Genomic DNA, 26,910 nt, shown 5'->3' on the forward strand with positions numbered 1-26,910 from the left:
TGCATCGACGGGGATTGTAGTCATTTCCTTTATTCTGCAGAAGTTTGCTTTGAGAAATGCACAGTGGATTAAGAATGTTTAACGAAGATCGATATCTCAAGAACCCCACTTATCGTTTTGAAAGTTGAATAAGCGTGCATGTGCACAGAGAAGTTACGTCACACTGGAAGTCTGCTGCAGGAGCACAGTATGCAATCTTTCATTGGCTGCAATCAGTGGCCTAGTGAACCATTCCAGATTCCACACAGTCCGTATTGAGAGTAGTACATGGGACATGTGATCCCATTGTGTGTGGGTTAGGGTTCACCTGATCAGAGAGTAGCAGGGCTGTTTTCAGACCAGCACCACTGTGAGTGAAACACCTTGATGCAGTTTGACCTGGCTCAATGTTGTAACCAAACATTCATACATTCCTGTTCACGCTGGACAAAACTCTGATCCCTAAAATACCTTTACAGCATCGTCACGTCCTTTCTTTCAGTATTATAATGCACTTTATAATATCAACTTTTCTCAAACCGTCTGTTTCTATGCCATCAGTGCAACGACAGTGTATCGCTAACAGGACGCATGCATACGTCCTGCCAAGTATTTGTGTCATCGTTGTTTTTAAATACATCGTTGGCACACCAAATAAAATACCAAATAAATAAATCAACAAAATATTCACCAAAGTGATGAGTCATTCTTGTTGCAATTATTCATGTGACACTCATAACACCAACTGTATTATTTTATTCTTAGGAGTTCAAATGTATTTCGGTATTATGAAGATGAATATGTTGGAGCTGTTTTTAAACCAATCATGATTTTGCCTTGTTGATCTGGTGGTTCTGTGCTCCTGCAGCGTTCTCTCTGGTGGGATCAGGCCTGAGCTTCGCAGACCTTTTCCGTCTGGTGGCTTTCTGCTGCATCAGTAGGTGAGTTTCCTCACTCACAATCAGTCATGATCACAGGGAGACATGCAAACCACACTGATATGTTGAACACACACACATATATATATATATATATATATATATATATATATTACCTAAACCATTATCTCGTCTTCTATCAACATCAGAGATATGAAACTGGAGGCTGGCTGACTACACCACATTCTAATTCAGCATACTTTAATGGTGCCAATTTGCAAACACACAAATGAATATTTTTGTAAAATAACTAGGGCTCAAAATGTCCCATCAACTTAGTTCTTATATCTGTGGAGCACTGACACTCTCCTCCATCCATTCATAAAGAACAATACTGAAAACACATGATGCAAGTATACTGTATCTATATGAAATAAAATCGACTTAGGAACCATAATCGTATAGTCCAAAAGACTATATACAAATATACATTTTACAGTATTATATCATAGATCTGTTGTTTTCCTGCATAGAAAATAATCTAAATAATAAGTTTGGTCCTAAAACTACACACAAAACAAATTACGAATCATAACAAAGGCAAAGAAGGAAGTGTCAAGGATGTAAGAAAAATATTCCACCTACTAACCTTTATCTAAACAAGGAAGCACAGATGCATTTTAGATTAGTACATAGTTAAAATAGAAGAACATGACTAGAACTATTCCATTGTCCATAGCACCACTGGTGCCAGAGCAAAACAATAAATCCGATTTACGTCATACTCATTGTTGTGTGATCTAAAAAGCCTTTTCTTCTTTTTTTAAAGCAGTATTTGGATTTCAACATCATAACTCAAGACACTTAAGTTTCTTTCAGATCAGTCACTCTGTTGGCCATTAGTGGCAGATCAGTAGCATGTTACCTACCAATGGTATGCAGCAAACAGGCGGCAACTTACGGTTCTGAAAAGTGAAGCCAATGGGGGAGTCTTATACTTCTTTCATCCTCTCTAGTGTCCAGCAGGGGGCGACTCCTCTGGTTGTATAGAAGTCTATGAGAAAATGACTCTACTTCTCTCTTGATTTATTACCTCAGTAAACATTGTAAACATGAGTTTATGGTCTCAATCTCTAGTTTCAAGTCTTCTTCAATACAGCATGATGTTTTTTAGTGTAACAATTGCATCATAATATTGTCTTTAGTGCATGTTTCTGTTTTAACATAATTATCCCTCATTTTATTTGCTTTGTGTGTGTTGACTTTGAGAGCCTCTGTGTTGTCTTGCTAGTACTTGACAATGTATAAGAGTCTCCTGAGTGATGATACTACGTATATTAATAATCTCACTTTTTTCATTGTTTGTGCACGCATCGTAAAGCGTCAATATTGTACAACCTTTTAAATTTAATCTTACATTCTGTTCTTCGGTTTACTTTGTAACATCTGCCTCTTGGGACTACAGAAGAAAAACTGGCACATTTACAGAAATGTTTTTATTAATGTGCACTGTCCCTTATCAAATAAACCAATAAATGAACAGACCATGAAGCAGAGTATGCTTTAAGGGCGGGGCTAATGCTATTGATGGGTTGCTACCACTATCAGAGTCACAACGTCACTTCTACGCAGTCCAAATATGGTTGGTTGCAAAACAGCCATAGTCCAAAATGGCGACGGCCAGGATGCTGACCTCGAGGCTTCAAAATGTCAGTCCACAAATCAATGGGTGATGTCACGACGACTATGTCCACTTCTGATATACAGTCCATGTTAGCAAAACAAAGTTGAGTTTACTGTTATGAGCTTGTTGTAGTTAACCTCAGCTCCAGATGATGATGATGATTTATTTCTAGGTGTGGTGCATGAGAAAAACAAAACACAGACCCACAAATTCAGAGGTCAAAAACACAGCGTTGCATGCTTTAATGACTCTTTCTATTCATCTCTATTATCTGTATTCATTTGGTCAAAATACTTTGCATTGTTTTTTAAGTACCCTAAATTCCATTTCACGTACATGCCACTTTTTGGGCCTCAGGGTGTCATTTCTCACGTTAACGGTGTCCAAGTTTCACTGCGAGATGATGTCCTTCACAAATCTGTCGGTACAATTTCCAGCTTTGATCGCTCGTTTTTTGTTGAACCGAGTCTGTAACAGACCCATGGGGAGGAGAGCAACTGGCCCGTATTACCTCCGGCTATGTGGTTGAAGATGCACCACACACCCTTTCCCAACGCCGTGACTGACACACATTTTGGAATAGGCGCTCAGTCCCGCCCTCTTTCCGTTTTCTGTTGACCAAGCCTTTCTCCCTTTCACTCGAATCTCTTCTCCTTTTCTCAGGGATGTGTTGCCCTTCACTCTGAAGCTGCCAGAAGCCATCTCCTCAGCCACAACGTCTGCCGATCTGGAGGAGGTTGCTAAACATGGAGCAGGTTTGTTCTGGAATTTGAATGTTTCGGGAACAAGCATGCATTTTGGGGAATCTGAGAGCTAATGGCAGGCTGAAGGTGAAATACTGTATGAAGATGAAGTTTCTTCATTGTATCTGCAGCAGAAAACAACAGAATATATATAAAAACTAGTGCTGGGCAACGATTAAAATATTTAATCGCGATTAATCCCATGGATTTCTTGCGATTAATCTCATTGTTATGGCAAAGTTCAATTATGGATTATAAAGTAGTGTATTGTGCACTTTTATTTTAAAAGTACTGCTGTATGAACAAAAGGGCAATAACATTTGGTTCACGAGATGCAGATAGCATGTTTCATACTGAATGTGAATATAATTCATACTTTGTTGGCATCTTATTTTGAAGAAACCGGATGTTGTCTCACGTTAATCTTTCCGCTAACTTTCAAAGTCCTTCGCTCGCTCCCGATCTGTGCCGTTTAAATGTGTTTACCGTGAATGTCAGCATATAGGTGCACTAACATGTAAGTGTCTGCTGACTTTACCGCAGCGATGTCCAGTAGTATCCAGGGAGAGCAGCGGAAGTCGCCTTTTCTCTACGGCAACCCTGAAGGGACATCATATCTCCAATACAAAACGATAAACAAGAGACAGTCTGACTGTAGGATGTTTGCTGGCTTTTATCCCACTGTTCTTGTCATCCTCTTGTTGTTATGTATATGTATTGTCTCTTGTCTTTCAATTAAAATAAATTATAATGATAATAAATTTTAAAAATGCATTAACGCGCGATAAAATAATTGTCGGCGTTAATTAATGAATGCGTTAACGCGAAATGAACCCGTTAACTTGCCCAGCACTAATAAAAACACAAGATACTTCATGCTGAGAGCGGTTACTTCTGCTTATAACATTTATAACGTTTGCAATAACATTTTAATCACTGGAAAGAAGTCACTAAAGGTTTTGTGCAGTATAGCTTCACACTCTGTGTTGTCATTAGATGGGTCATTCCTACTATTCGGTGCCATTCCAGCCAGGTTTACTTCCATCAACATGTTTTAAATTTTCCATGATTTTTATATTTCATCTGAAAGAGGGCATGTAAAACGATAAGAAAAATGTATTGGTCAAGCTCAGGATATAATGGTCTAATAATGTTGAACAATTCTTTACATGTGAGCAAGACCAAATGTCCACCCTGTTACCAAACATTCAGATCTCTATTAGTATGTGTTTTGAATACACAGATATTGTAATTATTACATTTTCTAAGAGTAAAAATGTCCCTTACTTTAGCCGTAAAATATATTTTGAACAGTATTTACAAACAAGCTTTAATTTGAAAAAAAGTTGTTCTCTATTTTAAGGCACAATGTAATTTCCACCCTGTTACTGTGTGTCCACCCTGTTACTGTGCAAAACAGTAACAGGCTGGATGGTAACAGGGGGGACATTTTATGCTAAAGTTAGCCATTACTACTCATGAGATGAAAAACAAGCTAGCACTTAGTGACAACAGAGGAAGATTTTTAGTACATTTATTAACCTTATTTTCAAAATTACCAAAAATGATTGATTTCCACTATGAATAAGCATAACAGGGTGGACATGTTATGGTTTACAACATCATTCAAGCATTCTAACACATTGATTAAAAAAGTTTATTAAAGAGTGATACTTACTCTGCTACTTGTAGATTATTTTCCCCCAAAAAGTGTATGCTACTTCCTTAGTCACATGACTTGAGGAAATGTCAGGGGGCGTGTGCAGGGAGGTTTGCATCGTAGTAACAGGGGGGACAGTCAACTCAGGGACAAAACATATCTTAAAGATTTAAGCATTAAAAGCGCATTAATAACAAAAAACAACATTTGGTGAGGAATATTATAAATATAGCTATACAACAATGAGGAAAAATTTGGAATTTGTTTGATTGATATTACTTATATCTGTATCTTCATTTGACCAAACATGATTGGGGACATGGCAGTTTAGCCTACTTGTGCTAAAATTGGAGTAATTATTTTTCAATTAAATTATTCCTGCATACATATAATTTTGTTTTATGGTCGAGGGGGGGTTAACCATGCAAGACAAGCTTTTAGAAAGAATTATAAGGCCATCTTTACACAAAATATACCGTATTATGTAGTGGGGACTCAAATGGCACCAAATGCTGGGAATGACCCAGATGTGTTTATTATAAATCTTCCTTATTGCATCAACAGAGACACTTCTCCAGTCAGTTTGAATCAATCAGTGGTAAAATTGCATCAGTTTCTTTGCAGCTAAACTGATGTGTGCACTTCCCTCAGGCTCTTAGGGTTAGGGTTAGGGTTCCTCCATCCTACATCTGCTGTGTGTAAAAATGGAGGGTTTTTTTATCCCCTGAGGCGTGACACTCGTAAAGCCACTCTCAACCACATTGCCCCCCCTTGCTCGACGGATTAACTGGCTTGCCTGTGCTGAATGACTCACCCCCAGGGAAAAAAGCCTCTTCCAGGCCCAAATCACTGCTGCTCAGCTGGGCATGGACTCAGACGAGAGCTGGGTACCTCTGGAGCTTTTTCCTTTCCTCCCAGCTGTGGAAGAAAAAATGTTGGACATTTACATTCATATATCTTCAACCAAAGGGGGGGGGGAAGTCATTTTTACCACAGAAGACTGGTTGTTATTATCCCAAAATCATTTTATTTATCCATTTTATTTCTTAAAATAAACTTTATTTTGACAAAGTGCTTCATCAAACTTGTACTATGTACTTTTTACCCTAGTTGAGTCAAGTTTTAAAAGTCTAGGTTTTGGTGGATGTTCAGAACACAGTCAGTGACCTTTGTGTCCATTGAGGCTCGGGTGCTGTGACTCATCTCCGAGCTATCATTACTCTGGACTGACTTTTCCAGTGTCCCTCGACCTGACAGCCTGTTCAAGACTTCAGGATGACACACGATGATTCGCCTCCAATGATCACCAGACATACACTTTCTTTCTATTTTTTTCTCAGTCTCTCTTTCATTCATTCATAAAGGGTTCCTGTTTAGCGCGCTGACACAATGGTGGATTTTGTGTCTATGAAGGTGCTTTAAGCGGCCGAGTGAAAGGCAGTTCTGACGTACATGCGAGCCACATCAATGGCTGGTAAAGAGAAAAGAGCACTGTTGACTCTGACGTACCCACGGTGTCATATTACCTGTTGTGTGGCTCTCCACCTGCAATCACAGTAGCGCTTAGGAGGCAGTTTGTTATCTTTGTGATGGCTTTTTGAAGGCACATCTGTTTGTTATAAAGTTCAAAGGACCAACTTAAAGTATGAGAAGCTGAAGTTTAACCAGTCAGAGTGCTGTTGGCCACTATAGAGCCCCCCCCCCCCCCCCACACACGGATACACTGGGATAATAGCCAGCCCTAGGTGTATTGTTAATTTGTCATAATTAGATGAAACCAGTGGCGGCTGGTGGAACATGTTCTAGGTAGGGCCATCCTATCAATGTCAGCAAACATCCCAGAATGATTTAATGCAAAAAAATTAAAGTATCAAACACGCATTACTACTTTGCAGTGAAATATTTAACATTTACTACAACATGAAAAGAGGCAGTAAATAACACTTTGATAAACACGTCAGGACATCTTATTGTTGTCACCCTCACGGGAATTCAGTATAATATATATATACAGGATAATATATATCATATAATCATCAGTATAATATAAAACACACATACATATGTAGATATATACACAGTATATATCTATATAATAAAATATAACATGTTTATTTATTGAGATGCCCCTATGGACCTTGTTATAGGAGGTAAAGATCAGGAGAAGTAAACATGAAGTGTAACTAGAAAATGCATTTCCTCCTGAAAATGCGTTGGAATGCTGAAAGCTGAAATTAATCGCAAAAACATTGCTGAAAATAGATATCCAATTTTTTTTAAATTGCAAAAAGCTTAATAATTCAAAAAGTTGAAAGATTACAAATATGAAGTCATATCACCCCTCTCCTGAAAGAGCTGAACATTTTGATATTCGAACGGTTTCTGTAACTTAAAAGAATTCCAGCGGTAGTGATATTTGTTGTAGTAGTAATAAAAGTTGTAGTTGTAGTAGAAGTATTATTAGCAGTAGAAGTATTAGTAGCATTTGAATAAGTACTAGTTGTAGCAGTAGTGATATTTGTAGTAGCAGTAGTATTAGAAGTTGTAGTCGAAGTATTAGTAGTCGTAGAAGTATTAGTAATTATGGCAGCCTTATATAGTCTGCCACTAACGAGGACCTCCACATCACTGTAAGATAGGTGACTCTGCCCCTTACTCTACAACACAATCCCCTAATCTACAGCAAATACATTAAAATAGATGCCTGACATTCTAAGGTCAATTATCTATATGATCTCTATGGTGGTAAGACATCACCATAGAGATCATATCCGGCCCGAATAGAGAATTCAATTTCCCTACCACCCCTCTATTAATTACCACATGGTACCTTCCCGGAACCTAAGATGGTGCTCTTGTACCCTGGGGACTCTTTTAGGATGAACACCCTGGAGAGGAGACATGGCAGAGGTAAGTGCTTTGAACATGCAGGTTATTTGACAGCACTATTAATATATTCAATCATTTTAGTTAAAGATAACTAAACCACTAATATGTTTGTGTCTACAGGCCCGACCTTCAGTAATTACTCCTGAGACCATATCAGAACCGTACAATAAACATTCAACTCAGTGTGTGCGTCTCTTATTGTCTCAAACAGTCTACAAATGCCTGCAATGGAGAGGGTCCTTGTCACATACTTCTTCTAATTACATCTAGTGCTGTCGCTGCCAGGACCACATGCTGCCCGTGGTCCCTGAAAGAGTTATGCCATGTATTTGTTTGTTTTTTGTCGGTGAAATAAACACCTGGTTGGTTTACGCGTACTCTCTGTGTCCGTCCCCCTGCTTCCGAAGTCCGGCCGCTGCATGCCAGCCTAACTAGTAGAAGTAGTTGTATCAGTAGTCGTAGTAATAGCTGGAGTAGTGGTAGTAGTGGTAGTAGTAAAAGTAAAGTCAGTTTTTCAAGTAGCAGTAGTAGTAGTACTAGTAGCAGTCGTACTAATAGCTGTAGTAGTATAGAGAGTGAGAGAGATAAGACTCTGGCAAACGCGGACATGTGTTTTTATGTTTGTGGTGTTAAAATGTGAGCTCCAGCGCAATATACAAAACTGGTACCGTCTGCTTTCTTTGAGAAATGATCAGATTTAACATGGAGTCTAATGGAGCAGGTTGTTGGAGTTCATGTCGCTCTGCGGCTCTTTGAGCCAAATGTGTAAATCTGTGGAATTCCACAGTCATTTGTCTACGACAAGGACACGATTAGCTACTTTTAACTCCAGAAATTATGCATGAAGAGTGAAGATTGTGGACACAGTGGCAAAATACAAATGTTTTTTCCACAAGAATCTCAAGCTGCTCTTCACTCTAGCGGTGACATCACGCACTCTAAGCTGCGCAATACACACCCATTATAAAGTCAGAAAAGGGCTGAAAAAATCATAAAGGTTCAAATGGGACAGTTCAAAAAGTATAAAAGATATCAAAAAGCTGAATGATGCGGCAATAGATCAGGGTTTTCTAAACATTTTAAAGTTTAAATGGTGTCAAAATTAAATTATCATTATTATTATTAGAGGAAATTATGGGGGCATTTTTTGCCCCTCTCAGAGTGATATCTGGGCCAAAATTATATTTCTTGGGGCAGTTTTGCTCTTTTCCCTCGTGTATTTCCGGCGCTGGACTGAGGACAACTATGTAGAAGAAAAGATGTTCACTTTGCCTAATATGTAGCTTGACAGAGTTCTCATGTGTGTCCTGGTGTTCTCATGTTTCCTTACCTCCTCTTCCCTCACTCCTGTAACTGTCCGTGCTGGATCCGTCCCCGTTGTTTTAAAAAGCTAAATAAATTATTAGCATGACATCATCCAGCTAGCCAAACCTGTCTGGTGTTCAGGTAGTACAGAAGCTTCATGTACTGCTTCCCTTTCCCGCAAGTCTGCTGTCTGATTGTGAGGTCAGGCTGATCTGATATCAGCTCTTTGGCTGCAGAATCGCCGCCAAAGTTCTCCTCTCAAACGGGTCTTGGAGGAGTGCTCGCGCGTAGAGACTTCTCCTGACGAGAACGCGCAGCTTTGGGCCAAATCGTTCTGGCCCCGAGCTGAATCTATTTGAGGGCGCAGATTGGCTAAATTGTATGTCACTCATTTATATCTTTAATCAGCAATTGGCTAAACTGCTTCATAGACCCGCCTCTTTTGGGCAAAAACGATTTTGCCCCCCTAGCTGCGCGTTCTGAGACGTGTCGTGCACACAGGCGGAGAGCACAAGCAGAAAAAGCATATATTTTGCACATATTACTGGGTACATTCCATAGTTCAAAAACACAAATATTGACAATTTGTATCATTTATTATTATCATCGTTTTTTTTTTTGCTCAAGGTGGGGCCAGGCCCCACGGCCCTATATTGGCCAGCCGCCACTGGATTAAACCCAAATGAAACTGAAATATTAGCTATAAAGTTGATTTTGACAGAGGTGATGCAGTACAATGGTAGCAGGGCTGATACTGACCTTATTTAAGTGGATCAGGTACCAGCTAGATGTGACTGATCCACATAAAATACAATTTCTTTATCAATGTTGTTATTCTGGGTCACTGTAGGCTGCCAACAGTTTTTTGTAATTGTATTTTTACTGAACAGGTGGGTGGTACATTTTTGCTACTTTGCTATTTTTCTTTCTCAAGCTAGATCGGCAATGTGGCCTTAATTAAGTAGCATAACAGAGGCAAGAACATGTGTCAAATGACTGCAACCTCAACAACAGAATAAAAAGTGAACTGGGAATCTTCAAATAACTCAAATTATATTGTCTCCATGATGGTTACTAGATGCAGTTGAAAGCTCCAGAAGAAGCTGTCAGTGGAGTTTGAGATTATTTGTCAAAATACTGTTTCCAAGAATGAAGTTTCACTCCAGCTTCATTTCTTTTTTTTGCATTGTGAAAAGGTTACAGAAACAGGTTTGGATCCAAGTATTATCCTCTGCAGCTACAGTAGAAGTTCCTGTGAACAAGGCAGGGATCAATAAGATCTACTTTACGCTCCTGCAGGTTTGCTTCATCTCCTAGAAGTCAGGAGTCAAACATCTTCTGAACTATTTGCACAGGCATTTACAAAGGTAATCCACCACTTCAATATGAACTATTAGCATAGAGTTACACAGGTGGACGTGTGAAGAATATTAAACTTGACAAGTGCCTCTTTTATAGTCATGTTGAACAATATGCTAAGTACTGTACAGTGCGTTAGCGCTGTCTATTGTTGGCTGCAGTTCAGCTGTCACACATATGTCGCTACAAGCCGCTCTTGACTTCACCTTGACCTTTGCCAGAGTTTACACCAACAATAGGAAACCGTATTCCTTTCAGTCGCTGGTGTGCAAGTATACGTGTTTACACACTGGACAGCAGCCTGTGTGTAACTGAATCATCCAAACCATTCCACCAAATCAGAGGTATCAGGAAAAACGAATTATGAAATATCTGTAACACATGGAATTATCAAAATCGTATCTGATGACATAATATTGTCAACAGTAATAAGTAGTACAATCAGATAAAAAAAGGAGACAATGCTCATAGTAGAGCAAGTAAACAAGAGTAGAGGAGGTGAACAGGAAAAGTGTGTCGGACCATGCAACTTCAATGGAAAAGGAGGGAGGGAGGGAGGCGGGAATACTGCGCCTACAGCCCGCCCACACTCGCATCAACAGGAGTGAGTCACAACACAGATTGAGCATGAGTGAGCCAGAGTACTTGGTCCAGTTTCAACTTGTGCAGACGCAGCGGTTCTGTCCTCTGCTAACGCTATCAGCACTGTGAAGAGAAGTTGGAGCGCCTGAGATCAGCTGCTCGTCTGTGAGTCTTTGAGCTTTGGGATCACAGTAAGTCCTTTTCTGCTCTGTTGGGTGTGTGAAGGAGCTGCTCTGTGTCTGGTACTGGTGTTCCTCATGCCGTATTGTTCCCACTGTTGTTCGCCTGTCTTGTTTTGCTCTGTCTGGTACAGCTTGGACTAAACGTTCCAACAAATACTTGTGTTACAGTCGTTTGTGAGTTTTTTTCCCCTGACAGGCTGAGCCTCCCAGTCTGTAGTGAGTTTGCACGAGGCAGCATTTAGAGGTTTGAGATTGTTGTATTTGCAGGACTTTGAGTCATTGGGAGTGGATATGTATCTTTCAGTACATATTGTTTTTAGCTGCCACACACTGTTGCATAGCATAGTTTAGTTTGAGTCAATCCTTGCTGTTGGAGTCTCACGTTTGCATATGCTTATATAGTCATATAGATGTTATATTGTGTTATTTGTCATAACCCGGCCCGAGGGCCATGACAAAACTGGAACGGACACAAAAAGACAAATACAAAAGACATAAGTTATTTACTGTAACAGAAGTGCGTTGTCAGTGAAATACAGTGATCATTTGGATGTTTGTGGATAATGGAGTGAAAGGTTATGTAAAGTAATGTGAAACAAAAGAGAGCGAGCCCCACTGGACGCTGGGACTTTTAAACCATAGGTAAACACAGTCGGCAAACCAATGCAAGCAGGGTAAATAGGGGCTGTCACATCTTCTATTGCTTTCGCCCAGCCTGAATGTGCAGTCAAACACTAAGCCTTAGTGTTTAACTGCACATTCCTCTCGGTGTTGACAGATGAATAAATGCATACCGCCACCTACTGTAACGGAGTGTGCATTTTCAGGGTAACCTTTTCTTCACTGTTTTGATAATAAAATAATATATATAAAAATAACTAAAGAAATAAACCTAAACAACACCTACTAACAACTAAATCCGACGGTCTAATCCTGTTTCTTTCCATGGAGGGGCTTAGGACCCAGGGGAATATAGATGAAGGAAACAGGAAGTGACGGAACGGAAGACACGCCACACAAACAGCTGTTCACCGCTCGCTGGCCAGCTGTTTCTTTTCTGCGTTAATTAATTCATGCTTTAACGCGGGAAAAAATACCGTGATATACCGTGAAACCGCCAGAATCTTACAAAATACCGTGATATGCATTTTTGGTCATACCGCCCAGCCCTAGGTGTACTCACTTTACAATGAATGTACTGTTACATCTTCAATTGTTGGTCCTCAATAGTGACGGAAATTCATGCTTTCAAAAAAAGCCCCATTATCGACTGAAAACACCTGACATTTTTGTTTGCTAAAGGGGGAACTCTCAATTTTACACATTAAAGTCTGTTTGCAGGTATTGAGGAGTACAACTACATCCTAATAGTCTGTGTGAAGTCTTACATGTGTCCTCTGGTGATCACTTGAGTCAGTGTCGTTGGGCCTGAAGACTACAAGTATGAAAATTAAAGAATTTGGAGGTCTCTATAGCAGTCAAGAGGCGCCATGCTACATTAGCTGCTACTAGCAAACTACACCGAAATCGCTAACCGAACTGTCGGCAGTCGACTGCGGGTAATGTATGCACCGGGCATTGACAAGGAAGAACAATGCATGGAAGAACAAAGATGCCATCTCTGGTTCTTCTGCATCAATTGTGATACATCGTGAGTCAAACATTGGAGTAATCTTTTAATTATTTTGTCTGAAAAAGCTACAGAATCTGTAGCTACGGAATCTGTGGCTACAGAATCTGAAGTCCACGTTTGGCCGAGCTAATGTTTGCTTCAAGCCACATACTACTATATTAACCCCCAGGAATGAGACGGGGCCCAGACACTAACATGTTGTAATAGACCCTGTCCACATTATTGAGATTTCTCTCTCTGTCTCACTCAGGTTTCTGGGATGCTCAGGCGTGCCACAGAAGGAAGGACTCAGTCTCCTTTTCAGGAATAGCTGCTCCCGAGAGACCACCTCCCCCTGTCTCCTTGGCCACATCTCCAGGGCGTCCTCGGCTTCGAACTCGTACCCCATCAGAGCTCGAGTGTTGCCAGTCCAACGGAGCACTTTGCTTCGTCAACCCCCTCTTCATAAAGGTTCACCAACCAGATGGCGACCACAGCACCACCTCAAATCCCTCTGGTACAGCAAAGAAAGGCCTGAGGGAGGAACCCGTTAGCGACGGCCTGGAAACCGACGACAAGGAAACTCAACACGCTTGTGGAGACAGTCCTCAGGTTTGTATCTCAGATCAAAGTGACAGCAGCCAGTCAGGTCAAAACGAACTTCAGCGATGTGACAGAAACCCAGAGCTACAGGACGATAACAGCCAAACCAGCAGCAGTCAGAAGATAAGGTCTACAGACAGTGTGCGGCGGTCTCCACCACCACGTCCACCCCCACCACGCATTGTGCCGCAACGCTCAGCCGCTCCTCTCAGACAGCGCAGTATGCCAGAGAAGATCCCCTGGATCAATGTCCCCAAGGAGAAGGTGGAGGAGAGGGAGAGGAGCAGCAGCCTCCTTTCTCGTCTGGGCTCCTCGCTAAGCATCAGCCCCTCATCCTCCCCACCCAAGAGACTCAACATCAGCTCCCCTATATCCATCCCCCGGCCCTCTCTGGCCATCTCTCTGTCATCCCTCTCCTCTCCCCGTCGGGCCAAGGCCTCACCATCATCCAGCCAGGAGGATGCCCAGTGTCATTTGGCACTGGAGGAACAGACTATTGAGAGGGCTCTCATGAGGGCCAAGCTGTCTCAGAGTAATGCCACCAGTACCCCGGCCCAGGAATCCAGTAGTCCTCCAGACCCCACGCTGATGACAACAAGCAAGCAGGCAGATGTGACAGGAGAAGACGAGGAATGCAGCGGTGGCGGCCAGCGGCTAAGTGACATGAGCCTCTCTACCGATTCCTCAGACTCTCTGGATTTCTCCCAGTCCTCAGCCTCCTTCCTTCCCGCTCTGCATGACCCCAGTCCCCCGACGGTGGCTGACTTTAACACCCACCTTCCCCTCTCGCTCCCACCATCCCATCTGCCCTGCTGCAGCACAGAGGACGACGATGACGATGAGGATGACGAAGAGGACCACGACTATGGCGTCTGCTTCGAGAGCGACCAGGAGCAAGACCAGGACCTGACCATGGTGCCGCCGGGCCTGAAGCGGCGCCCCAGCGCCGGCGCGTTGGTCCTGCAGAGGGCACTGCGAGGGCAGCTGCGTAAGATGAGCGGCGTGTTTAACTCGCTGCTGACGCCTGAGAAGAGGGCGATCCGCAGGGTGGTGGAGCTGTCCAGGGACAAAGGCTCGTACTTCGGCTGCCTGGTGCAGGACTACCTGAGCTACATGGGCGAGGGTGTGGGCACGCAGCCCTGGCAGGGCTACGCCTCCGGACTGGAGCTGATGCAGACTCTCCGCCAGTTTATCACTCAGATGAAGAGCTACCTGAGACAGAGCTCCGAACTGGAGCCACCAATCGAGAGCCTCATTCCTGAAGACCAGATCGGTGAGTACCAAATGAAACAGTTTCACCATCTTTAACCCATACTGTTGTTATTTTACTAGTTTTACTAGCCGTGGCTCGTGTACTACAGATGTAACTGAAAACAATTCAGCTGAATGCTTTAACAATAGTAATCGTGGCTGTCAGTAAGGCAAGGCAAGTTTATTTGTATAGCACATTTCAACAACAAGGTAATTCAAAGTGCTTCACATGAAACCATTAAAAGCATAAAGGCAAAAGTAAAGGCGATTTAAAACATACATTGAAACAATAATTGATGTCTCCCTGAGACATTACACTGCACGCAATCAACCATACACTGCCGCAATTCTGCAATTACTCGCACACAAACCACGTCTGGAAAAGATCTCTGCCGATCTGCGTTTTATAGTGTACGCCTTGCACGAACTCGGAAAAGATGTCTGCCGATCTGCGTTTTATAGTGTACGCCTTGCACAGTATGTCATGTGCTTAATCGTTTGGCCAACTGCTGAAATGCTGGGACTGCTCGATTGCAACAATCAAAAGCAAAACATTTTTTTTTAAGCATTGTGACCTCGTACTCAACAAGGATGGTGATGGGCGTCATTTCTGCATGCGGTTGCTAATATTTTGGTGATTACTTTTAGGAAGTGTAAATGATGTGATGTATTCATGGAGGAATCTTAGATGCTACGGAAACATGATGTCACAGAAGAGCGTGTTGCAGACGCAGCAGTTTCGTTTCAATATTTTTGCAGTGAAGACATTGGAAAACTTGTCCTCGCGTGCTTGCAACTGGACGTGTGCATGTGAGTTTCTTCGTATGCGTACATTCCGGGTGAAGCCGTGGCCATCGGGCTAATCTTAGTTAATTGTGTGCAGGATCCATTTGAAAAAGAAATTAAGGACAGATGAACATGGTGTTGAAACAATCTTAGCACTGCTATTTCCCTTTATTATAGCCGTCCTTTATTGCATTATACAACAGCAACATGACACAACCACATGGACACACAATGCACACTCACACCTGCCGGAAGAACGCTCTGATTCATTTGGGCCAAGATTCAGGGGCTGCATTAGACCTTGGACTAGCAACATGTAAACAGAGAGCACAAAGAGGGTTTTATCTCAGTAGGAAGGGGGCTGTGGAAGCAACCTGTTTCTACTGGCAGCAATTCATCATAATGACATGAATCTTAAATGCTTTTAGAAAATGTTATTGGTGGCAATGTCAGCATCTGTTATTTGATCATTTTCACAGACCAACATTTTATTTAAGGAGAACTTCAACGATTGTATTACTGCTTAGCCTGTGAAACTCTATAATGTCCTCTGTGGCTCTGGAGGGAGACTATAAAACAATCCTGATGACATCACTATGATGTCAGGATATATTGATCTCTGATGCTTTCTTTTTGTAATCTGTGTCTGACATGTCCAATAACTTTATGGAAGAGATGTAACAAAGCATTTGCCCTTGCTGTGTGTAACTGAGGCCACACAGCTTTAACATGGTCAGCTCTGAACATCTGAAGGTCTTTTCCACACAAAAGTCCTTTGGTGCACAAGAAGTGATGCATTTCTTTCATGTCAACATTGTTTGGAAAATGAATTCAATATCTAAATAAATACATTTCTACCGATACAAATGTCAACACAAATCATTTTTAGCACTGTTATGAATTAGTTTTCTCCATGTTTGAGTTAAATTTGCAAAAGGGAGAGATGTAAGTAGCCAGGTGTACTCTCTCTAATATGGCATGAAGTGACAATGAAGAAACCAAGATGATCAAAGTTTTAAAGTATTAGCTTTGATTGACAACTACAGTTCTGAAGCAAAAGGCAAAGAATCTAAATGAGTATCTCGATGTCTTTGTGTGTGGAGTGGTGGTTGCTCCTCTGGCCTGTTTTCTCAATGCTCTTTCTTTCACAGGAAGGACACAATGGGAACTGCTGCGTTTTTTCAGTTCTTGGATTGGTTGCACAACATGTTGTTGTGGCAGCTTCAGAGAGAGTTTTCTGTTCAACCCAAAGGCCCAGATGCATTCTGGTGACTGTCTGTCTGCCAAGTCGTACAATCGCCGTCTTACTCTCACTCACTTCTTTTTAAACCAACTCTCCAATCAGAGAGAGAGGATCTAAGGCGAGCCCCCTCCACTTTCTGTCTTACTCTGTCCTTCTGACACCCTCTTTGTATTTGTTCTTGCTCATGTGTTTTATCTTTGCTCTCTCTCTCTGTCTGTCTCTCTGTGTCTCTCTGTGTCTCTCTGTCTCTCTGTGTCTGTCTCTCTCTGTCTGTCTGTCTCTCTGTGTCTCTCTCTCTGTCTGTGTCTCTCTCTGTCTCTCTCTGTCTGTCTCTGTCTGTCTCTCTCTGTCTGTCTCTGTGTCTCTCTGTCTGTCTCTCTGTGTCTCTTTCTGTCTCTTCCACTGTCCTTGCTTTAAAGTAATGTGCAGTATTTGGTATGACCGTTCTTTCATGCAGTATTTAATGTAAATGTGGACTCCTGTTTTTTCCACACACTATTTGGTCTTTTATATTACTTCCATGAAGAGTAAAGCAAATGTAAGTGGCATAGGTACAAAGAAATGAAGGGGAGACAATCAGAGTTTCATATATGCAAGATGCTCCATCTGGAGCTCACTCATCAGGTCACTGTGTGTGTGTGTGTGTGGGCCCAGGATGTGACGAGGCTCTCCTCGTCACTAAGTGTTCATGTGTTCATGTGCTCATGTGTCCATGTGCTCATGTGCCCATGTGTTCATGTGTTCATGGTAACATCAGCAGCTGGATAAGAGCTGAGGGCTTTCACTACCAAGCGTCAAAGTGAAGTGAATGTTATTGACTGAATGTTATCTGTGATAAAATAGTCACATGAGAAATGACAATGCATTGACTGGTGAAATAAACATATTGACTTTCCTCTCCTTACTTATTTGCAGGATCAGTTTTGCATTTGGCTGTAATACCTTTTTGACATTCTTCATCGCCGTTTGTTCAGTAGAAGAGTCAAATGATGCACCACACTTTCATGGGAACGTGACAGCAGCTCGTTTTGAAAGGAAGTCTAGCTCGGGTGCTTTGCTGTGTTTGTGTTAGAATGTCTCAGATATTAGCTTGAATCTAAACGAGGCCTCCATAATTCCTCCAATCACTCCCATCCATTCAGTAGAAGTCGAGAGAATAAACCACTCTTTTGGTTTTTCAAAACTGGTCCCTCAAGCTGCTTGTTTGTGTGAGCCGAGGCATAGAGGCTGTTCTTCAGATGAATGACATGGATGCAGGAAGTGAGCTAGCCATGCATCAGCACAGGACCCATAGACAGACTACACCGGGCCATCTTTAGGAGGACACGCAGTGTTGTGTCTACATGTCAATGCCATCCTATCTGCTCAAAAACATCTGTTTGGTTGAAATCCTCGAGCACACAGGAAATAAAATAGTTTTTTTTAAATAATTGGGAGAGTGAACATTGAAGGAAATAAAGTGAAAACTCCAATGACAAAAACAGAAGTGAGATTCCCCTCTTTAGTGTTGAAGCTGTTGAAGGCTAGAAGAGGACAGATGCTTTTATCAAGCATGAAGAGGTCCAGTTAAAAGTGTGTCTGTGTCCGATTGCCTGTTTCTGGGCTGACCTTAAGCAGACCGGCTCCGCTGTGTTGTCTTCCGTCGGTTTAATGAGGTGGGTTCAGGACCAAGAGGGCCGGTCCTCACTGAGGAGAACCTATGACCACAGTGACAGTACACTTAAAGCTGTGAGATGCACAACTTTACTTTGTGCAGTCTAGTTGGTATTAGAATGACATGAACACAGAGCCATTTACTTAACGCCCAGAAGAAGAATGTTGCCAGTCTTTCCTGTTGTTAATCACTGGAACAGACCTGTGGCGGTCCGGTAGGACGAGTATTAATTAGGAAGTGAATAAGAGAAAAAGGTGCTTTTTATGCATTTCAGACTTCACATTATTAGTCTCTTCATTCAGGCCCTAGATTATTTTCTATTGTCAATTATTCTGCTTTATAAAGGAGCTGCTGGAGCTGTTGCCTCCAGTGACTGGTTCCTACTGGTCTCATGTGAATATTTGCTGCTTCTCTGACTTCTCTTTCATAGGAAGTTTCTTTGGGATTTGGACCAAACCAGACATTTGAAGACTTCAACGGGTTCTTGTGGACATTTTTCATTATCTTTAGGAAATAATTGTCAGAGTAGTCATTAGTTGCAGCTCTATAATACAAAATTGTGACACAAGGGACGTTTAAGAAAAAGCTTTTTTGTCTTGAATTTGTGTCTCAATGATTGTTTCCATTCGTCTTTAGAAAAAGGGACGAGTTTGAGAGTTACATCTTTAGTCTTCTCCTTGTATGTTTTGCATGTTGTGCAACATTTCCTAACAGTTTTATTCTCTCTCTGAGAGTCATTCTGACGTTTTGAAGTCCAGCCACAGGTAGTTTCAGTGAAACTGAACATCAAATGGTAAGAGGACGGGTGTTTCCAGTTGGACACGTTTTCTTTTTCATAAGAAATAAGTGGAAATGGTGCCGTTAAAGAGAGTCTCCTCTAGGAACAGGAAAGTTATCAGTCTCATCATTGGTGTCTGAACAAACACAACACATGTTACTTGCTGGCAGCTCTGCCAGTGTGCAGTCGAATGAGGAAGTGAGAATGTGCCATCTGTAGGAGTCAGCAGGTAGCAGTAATGTGGGTGTGGCCAAAGTTTCCATTGACATCAGCAATGGAGGTGGAATTCAACAACTCCTACTGACTGACGGAGACGGATCGCTGTGAATGGCAGAAGCTGGATGCCGTCGTGCTGTGGCGGAAAGTAAAATCTGTGTCTGCAGATGTGCTCAGCCAACAAAAACAAAACTGCTGACTTGATCACTTTCTGGAGGAAAGTCAGCAAAATGCACAGAGACAGCCGGCACACACTCGGTCCTTATTCAGCATTGCTGTGGTCTGGCCTCCCTCCTGTCTGCAGCATGATAGCACTGTTTGTGCTAGTCTGAGCTCGTAAACGCTGATGTTGACACTGTCGCTGTGTGGACAGCCTTTGGTTGATGAAACAGAAAATATGGGTTCCATCTTTAGTCACCTTATATTTTCAGAGTAATGAAGACACAATGATCTTGAGAATGGCGCTGTTCATCAGCCAGTCGTTTGAAGTGCCAGCTCCGTCCAGCTCAAAGATATTCCGCTTCCTGAGACTTTACAGATTCCCTTTTGGTTTTTCATTCAGGTTCTGCGGTCCTTTGCCAGCTAAGTTAATTAGCACATTTGTTTGTGAAGTTGACGGTTCGCTCCACAGTATGACGACCAACGCCAGCTTTGTCACGTACACTTTCTTCTGGTTCTAGTTATGATTGGAACAGAAATATTGAAAGAAATCCCGACACAACAACACACTCAACTGTCTTTGACTTTGATCTATAGCCATGGGGAACAACAGTGACAGCTTGTAGGTCCTGACTAACAAGACGATAAGGAATGTGATGTTAACCTTGACCGTGGTGTTGAAATCGGCATTAGACAGAGCGGCTACGTGCTACGTGCTACGTGTCTGTCTTCAGACACAAGTCAGAGTGATCTGTGGACTCTTCCCAGAGGCTGTTATCTGAGTCATCCTGTAGTTTGTTCACATATCAAACAGGAGCACAAAGAGCTGTTGTAAATGTATTATCCGTGCTGCAGAAATACATGAGAGGCACACAGTGGACATACGTCTGTCCTCTTGTATTCAGATGAAAATCAGAAGTTTGAATTTGATTTGGCTTCAATGGATCCTAGGACTGTCCCTGTGAAAAAGCTCACCTGTTCCCTCTTCTTCCCCAGACCGAGTCCTGGAGAAGGCCATGCACAAGTGCGTCCTGAAGACTCTCAAACCGGTGGTGAGCGCCGCCCTGCAGGAGTTCCAGGTGCGCAGCGGGGAGTGGAGGGAGCTGAGGGAGAACCTATCGCTGGCCAAGGCCCGGCAGCCGCAGGAGATGGGCGTGACCAACACGCCGCCGCCGGACCCTGTGGCCATAGAGAAGATCAGGCACAAGTTACACACCATGAGTAAACTGTACTCGCCTGAGAAGAAGGTATCCATGCTGCTGAGGGTCTGCAAGCTCATCTACACCATCATGGAGGACAACTCAGGTAGACATGTGATCGTCTCACCTATTTTCTGCAGTATGATAACGAGTTAAGAAAATACAAGATGTGTAAAAAGTATCAAATGATCCGTGTGCCTCTCAGGTCGTCTGTACGGTGCTGATGACTTCCTGCCGATGCTGACCTATGTGTTGGCGCAGTGCGACATGCCCCAGCTGGACAACGAGATACTTTACATGATGGAGCTGCTGGACCCCTCCCTGCTCCACGGAGAAGGTGAGTTTGTTGAAAGCAATGTTTCCTTTCCCCCTTCTATGAAAACACAGTGTTAACCCTGTGCCTCTGTGTGCGTGTCCAGGTGGCTACTACCTGACCAGCGCGTACGGAGCCATGTCCCTGATTCGAAACTTCCAGGAGGAGCAGGCGGCCAGAGTGCTGAGCTCGGAAACCAGGGACACGCTCCACCAATGGCACCGCCGACGCACCACGCAGCGCTCTGCACCGTCTATCGACGACTTCCAGGTAGAAGCCCCGTAGTCCTACTGAGACTTAGCCCTGAGTTGTCTTCTTTCACACCAGTACTGTTGACATAGGGACCGTGATACCGCGGCTCACTACTCATTTTAGGGCTAAAGATGCTCCTGTATCTGGGATATTTGGGCCTACCGTTTGTACAGTGGGAGGAAGTGAAGACGTGCCAGCTATCTGTAAGTCTATGATGTAACATGATTCAAACTAATTATGCTTTTTTAAATTATTATGTTCTTCTTTTATTTATCTGAATTCTTGAGCACATTTAGATAAAAATAGCTTTGTAAATTACCGATAAACATTTTCTTTAATTTAATCCAACCATTTAGCAGAGCCTAGTGGACAGCGGTCCCCCAACCACCGGGCCGTGGGTCATTTGGTACCGGGCCGCACAGAAAGAATAAATATTATATTATTTCCGTTATATTGATTATCAGAGTCTGAAAGATGTTTTATTTTGAAAAATTACCAGATTCTCTCACAATTTCGTCTCACGCTTGTCTCGGTCACGTGATACGTTACCTCAAAAATTAAGCCCACGAGTTAGCGAAAATGAGTAAATTACTTTTGGAGAGCTTCTTTGCAAAGAGGAAAGGCCACTAAGGAGACAGAAGAAGAGCTACAACTTTCAAGAAAATGAAAGCTTCATTTAACACAGTGATTCTTAACCATGGGGCCCACGATTGGGCCGCGAGCGCCACCTAGAGGGCCGCAAAAAACTTTCAGTTTTGCACCTGTGGGCCGCGAGGGCCGCGGGGCCGCATGGTTATCAATTGAAGACACCAGAGATATCACTGTTATCCATGAGACGCTCAGTTACAATATAGCTTCCCACCACCTGGTGGCGGTAATGCGTCAGTCAGTTGTTTAACAAGCTGCAATAAGCAGAAGAAGACACTCAGCTAGCCGCTAGCCTGTAGCGAAAGTTATGGATACGTTTTTAAAAAGAAAAAATTAAGACGACAGTGGTGCCATACCCCCCAAAAGTCTAAATGTGTGCGCAAGTACAACCCTGACTTTCTTAAGTACGGCTTTGTGAACGGAGGCAACGAGGCAGAGCCGAGTGCTCAGTGTGTGGAATGTGAGCTAATGCTATCAAACGAAGCACTGGAGCCTTCAAAAATAAAGCGACACCAAGCGACGAAACATCCAACGCTCGTGGGAAAGTCTGTTGGGCTTCTTGTTGTGTATGCAGGTTTACATACACATGATAATAAATGTCTTTGTGATCATCACATTGTATCATCTCATTTATGTGACAAGGGTTTTGCCTGTTCAACTCCGCGAGGACACCGGCGTCCTCGATCCCCTCCCCTTCCGTTCCTACAACTTGTTTGCGCAAATACGTCACAAAACATGTCCGTGTTTGGTATCCCAGCATGCCCAAAATCCTCATCTTTGCAGAGATTTTCTTTCATTGCTCATGGATTTTTCACAAAAGGAGCCCACACACACACACTGTCCAAAGTCGCCATAACCGCTGCAAGTCGTATCTTGCAGCATTTCGATGGAAAAAGACACATTACAGACCCGACAACGTGCTAGCGGATGTTACCATGGAGCTACTGCCTTCAGAAAACGCTAGTACTTATAGTACAAACCTTATCCTCCTCTTATATAAGCTGTCAACCAACGTTTGCGTAATTGAGCTACTCTCATACTCGATTGTGCGCTCGGTCGCAGCCATTACGCACAGCAAGTCCGCTACTCACCATATATACATCGTTTTTGCAATTTGCAAAGGCTAAAAATAAAAGGAAAATCATATAATATCAAAATATAAAGGGAGAAACACCTTTAGTGTGTCAGAATATCATGTGGTTATCATGTGTCCATTTGGGTCTCCAAATGTCCTTTTCGAGCTCCGCCTGGATCTCTTCATGAAGAAACTCTGTAGAATGGTCATACTTTGTCCAATCTTCTTCAAATTTGAGGCAGTTGTTCACTGATAGTGTAGTTACAGCCCTATACTGTCCTTTACCTGTACAGATACAGCCACAGGCAGTTATTCATACTGAAAGATACTTTTTTATTTTATGCGGATAGAAATCTTCCATTTTTACTGACTCCAAAGGCCCACTGCTCTGTTTCTGTATGACCTACAGGTTTTCTGACACTTTTGATGCATATAGTCAGAGTGGTCAAAATAGGGTGGAGTTGAACAGGTAACAATATAGTTATTGAATACAAATCAAACCAAGAGTCAGATCAAATAGTTCAACTAATAGTGTTAATATTTGAATGGGCCCCGGGACACTTTGGACTTGAAAAGTTGGGCTCCGAGGTCAAAAAGGTTAAGAACCATCTTTATCTACAGTCTGTGGTTCTGCCACGTGTTGAGTGTGTCACAGAGCTACAATGTCTGCTTTTTCCTCACTGTCCCTCAGAACTACCTGCGGGTGGCGCTGCAGGAGCTGAACAGCGGCTGCACGGCCAAGACCCTGCAGGTCCGACCGTACGCCTCCGTGGAGGAGGTGTGTCGTCTGTGCGCCCAGAAGTTCAAAGTGGCGGACCCGGAGAACTACGGCCTGTTCCTGCTGATGGAGGGCAGCAGCCAGCAGCTGGCGCCGGACACCCATCCTCAGAAGATCAAGGCGGAGCTCCACAGCCGCTCGCAGGCCGCTCCCTTCCACTTCGTCTTCCGCCGCTCGTCAGCTCCCCTAGACCTCACGGCCAACCTCAACGACCTCACCGTGACCAACCTGAATGAGCTCGACACGGACCCGTCGGCCCCCTCCCCCCAGCTCAGTCCCGGTCTGGGCCTCAGCCTGCCGCCCAGCCGCCTCAACGGCAACTCCATATCTATATGACTGTAACGGGGGGGCTGCCTGTAGGTTCTGAACGGATTTTTTGTCTCCCATCTGTGACCGTATCGCCCCAACATCTCCAACAAACATATTTCCATGGGACCCAAACAGACCAGCATGTTGAAAGGGTTCAACATTGTGCCGTGCCAGTCTTTACAAAACCCGACTTCTCCTTTTGGATGACATGTCCGTCTCGGTCAACATCCTCTCGCTGGAAAGTTCTGTCAGACAGATACGGGTGAGAGAGGAAAAGAGAAAGGAGGGAAGGAAATGAGAGAGATGGCGTTTCTTTTTTTTGACTTTCTGGATCTATTTTGGCAACAGAGCAACACTTTGCTGAACACGTAGTCACGCTAGAGGTTCTGCAGATAAGGTGAAGGGTATTAATGAACATGTGTTCATAGTCCTGCCACAATGCTGGTGCTTCTGGTACAGATTCAGGGTCAGCTGTTCTTGTTGTTACCTTCAGGGTACATAGAGGGAAATACATGTGAGTAATCTTTGATCAATCATTTTAAATATCTAACAAATGGCTTATTGACAGGTGTACCTATGATTCACTGATAGCGGTTGCTGGTAAACTGTGTTATTGTGTTGTTTGTGTTTTGAAACTCTTCATCCTTCAGATTGTTGAAGTGTTTCGAGGGATTCTGGTGACACCCTGTGGTGGCTGGTGCACATTGCAGGAGCGCCTTCTTAAAAAGAACATTTATGGCCTCAAGTGGGAAGAAAGAAAACACATATACTGTATCTATGTATATATATACACACATACATATATATGTATATATATGTATGTGTGTGTGTGTATGTGTTTTCATATAGTTGTATCTATATCATCTATATCTAGGTAGGGTAACGATCATCTTCTGTATTGACTCCCATTAGACAATGATCCAGTTCTATCACATCTATGCTGGAGCTACTGGTTCACTGATGAATGTTAAAGGTACCGTATGCAAGATGCTCCAATGACATACTGGGTCCATGCAATCTAAATGTACAGTCTTCAGTGGTAAACACTTTACTACTGTGGTAACACGGTGGATTCTCTGGATCAAAGAAAGATCCAGTGTGAGAGAGAGAGACACATTTCAAAACAACAATGGTGGCTCCTAAAGAAGTTAGCTTTGATGCTACGATAGCATCAGGAATTTCAGAACTGCAGATTGTTTCTTCATTGAAAGAAGAGCAAACGTGTTTTCACTCATGTCCCGACTGGCTTCGACAAGAGTTTGATTGACAGATGTTTTTATCCATATTTCTTTGAAAGTGCTACAATGTGCTATGATGAGGGCTCCTCGGAGGGTTCTGGGATCAGACACACAGGGTTTGCTAACTGAAGGTCTGTATGCTCCACCTCCTGGTGAAGCCGTCTGCTGGCCATTGGCAGGACGATGTCAGGGCGCAAGTGGTTTTCGCCATCCTGCCACTTTGGATACAGTTCAACAGAGAAAGTGTGAGAAGGTATGCAGGCTGTACCTCTGCTCCTTCCTGGTTACAATGTGAAGCTAATGTCTTCTACACATTGGACCTTCTTAAACATGAATCATTGTTTACTTACAAGTAACTGGCTGTTTGTTTTTAAGAATATTTATATCTAATATTTTCTATGTAGTGTTAGGAGGCAACAACTAGTCCACAATAACAAACCGGCAGCCATTAGACGAGTGACCTGCACTTCATTGTTTCACTCAAGAGACTTAACAAGAAACAGATCAACATGGACGCAGAACCAGAGACATTGTGTGTTTGATTCTACACGTCCTTATTAACAGCCAGTGCCTACATTACCCACAATGCAAATGCTACGCTATGGTGCCAAGGATAAAAGAGAGGCATCATTTAGCCTGTTTCTTTGAACAGTTTTCACTTCTCAAAGCGATGCTGTGTCCTCTGGCTTCTCCGTTCTGCTTCTGACGTGCAGCGTTTCCTGTGATCCCAACAGTGAAAAGATCTAATATCTATAACATGGCATTCTTAAGGATTAACCTTTAACACATTGTTCTTGCATGTACTTTATTTTTTTAAGTGTAATGTCAGAAACAGTTTTCACGATGTAACATTCATTATGTATTTGCTGATTATCCTGGTGATATGAAAGACACTGATCACACCTGATGCATGGTGTTAAAGGTCCGATCGACCACGTCACTCTTCTGTCTCTGAGTCTCTGCTGCTGACAGAAGTTCTGCTTCTTATGCTTCTTATCCTGGTGACAGAGTCATGAAATGGATGTGTGGACTTTAAAGCTGGTCTGAGGTCTCACACACAGCTCTGTAGATATTTGTAAAGACAAAGGTCTGTGAGGAAACACAATGTTACTACATCAGTATTTGGTACTGGTCAAAAAAACTTGAAGTTTTCTTGTCAATTAAAGGTTGCAGTTGTTGGGAAATGTAAATGCAGTTTCTTTACTGTTTGTGTTGAGCTGTAACACTTCCTGTCCACGGTGTCATGAGAGGTGAATGCTCTCCAGTAGCATGAATGTAGTGCATCACAGCTCACCGTGTACATCTGAGCTTCACGTCTGAATGGACTCGTTCTGCCGTGTTATCGCTGATCTGTGTTCGATCAAGCAAAGTGTGTATTTATGTCTGTGCGGGACTTTTCACAGACGGCTTCTCCATGTCTATTCTATCATATTCTTTATGGTGTCAATGTCATTTGCATCCAGAGACAAATTCCTGTTTACCATTTGTCATTGAATGATATCATAAATATTCTTTTGCACTTAATAAATGTTGAA

The 26,910-nt window shown here is 42.7% G+C and overlaps 1 protein-coding gene across 1 annotated transcript in view; it reads left to right on the forward strand.

The window, feature by feature from the left end:
• The window catches only part of rin2a (Ras and Rab interactor 2a), a 50,300-nt gene extending 23,390 nt beyond the window's left edge, over positions 1-26,910 (forward strand). Inside the window, exons 6-12 of the mRNA XM_079279658.1 lie at positions 848-920; positions 3,205-3,296; positions 13,145-14,749; positions 20,560-20,868; positions 20,968-21,099; positions 21,182-21,345; positions 23,742-26,910. Of these exons, the coding sequence (XP_079135784.1) occupies positions 848-920; positions 3,205-3,296; positions 13,145-14,749; positions 20,560-20,868; positions 20,968-21,099; positions 21,182-21,345; positions 23,742-24,164 (2,798 nt within the window). The 3' untranslated portion in view covers positions 24,165-26,910. The remainder of the gene's footprint in view (positions 1-847; positions 921-3,204; positions 3,297-13,144; positions 14,750-20,559; positions 20,869-20,967; positions 21,100-21,181; positions 21,346-23,741) is intronic.

This window comes from Melanostigma gelatinosum, assembly GCF_949748355.1.
Source record: "Melanostigma gelatinosum genome assembly, chromosome: 12".
NCBI lineage: Eukaryota > Metazoa > Chordata > Actinopteri > Perciformes > Zoarcidae > Melanostigma > Melanostigma gelatinosum.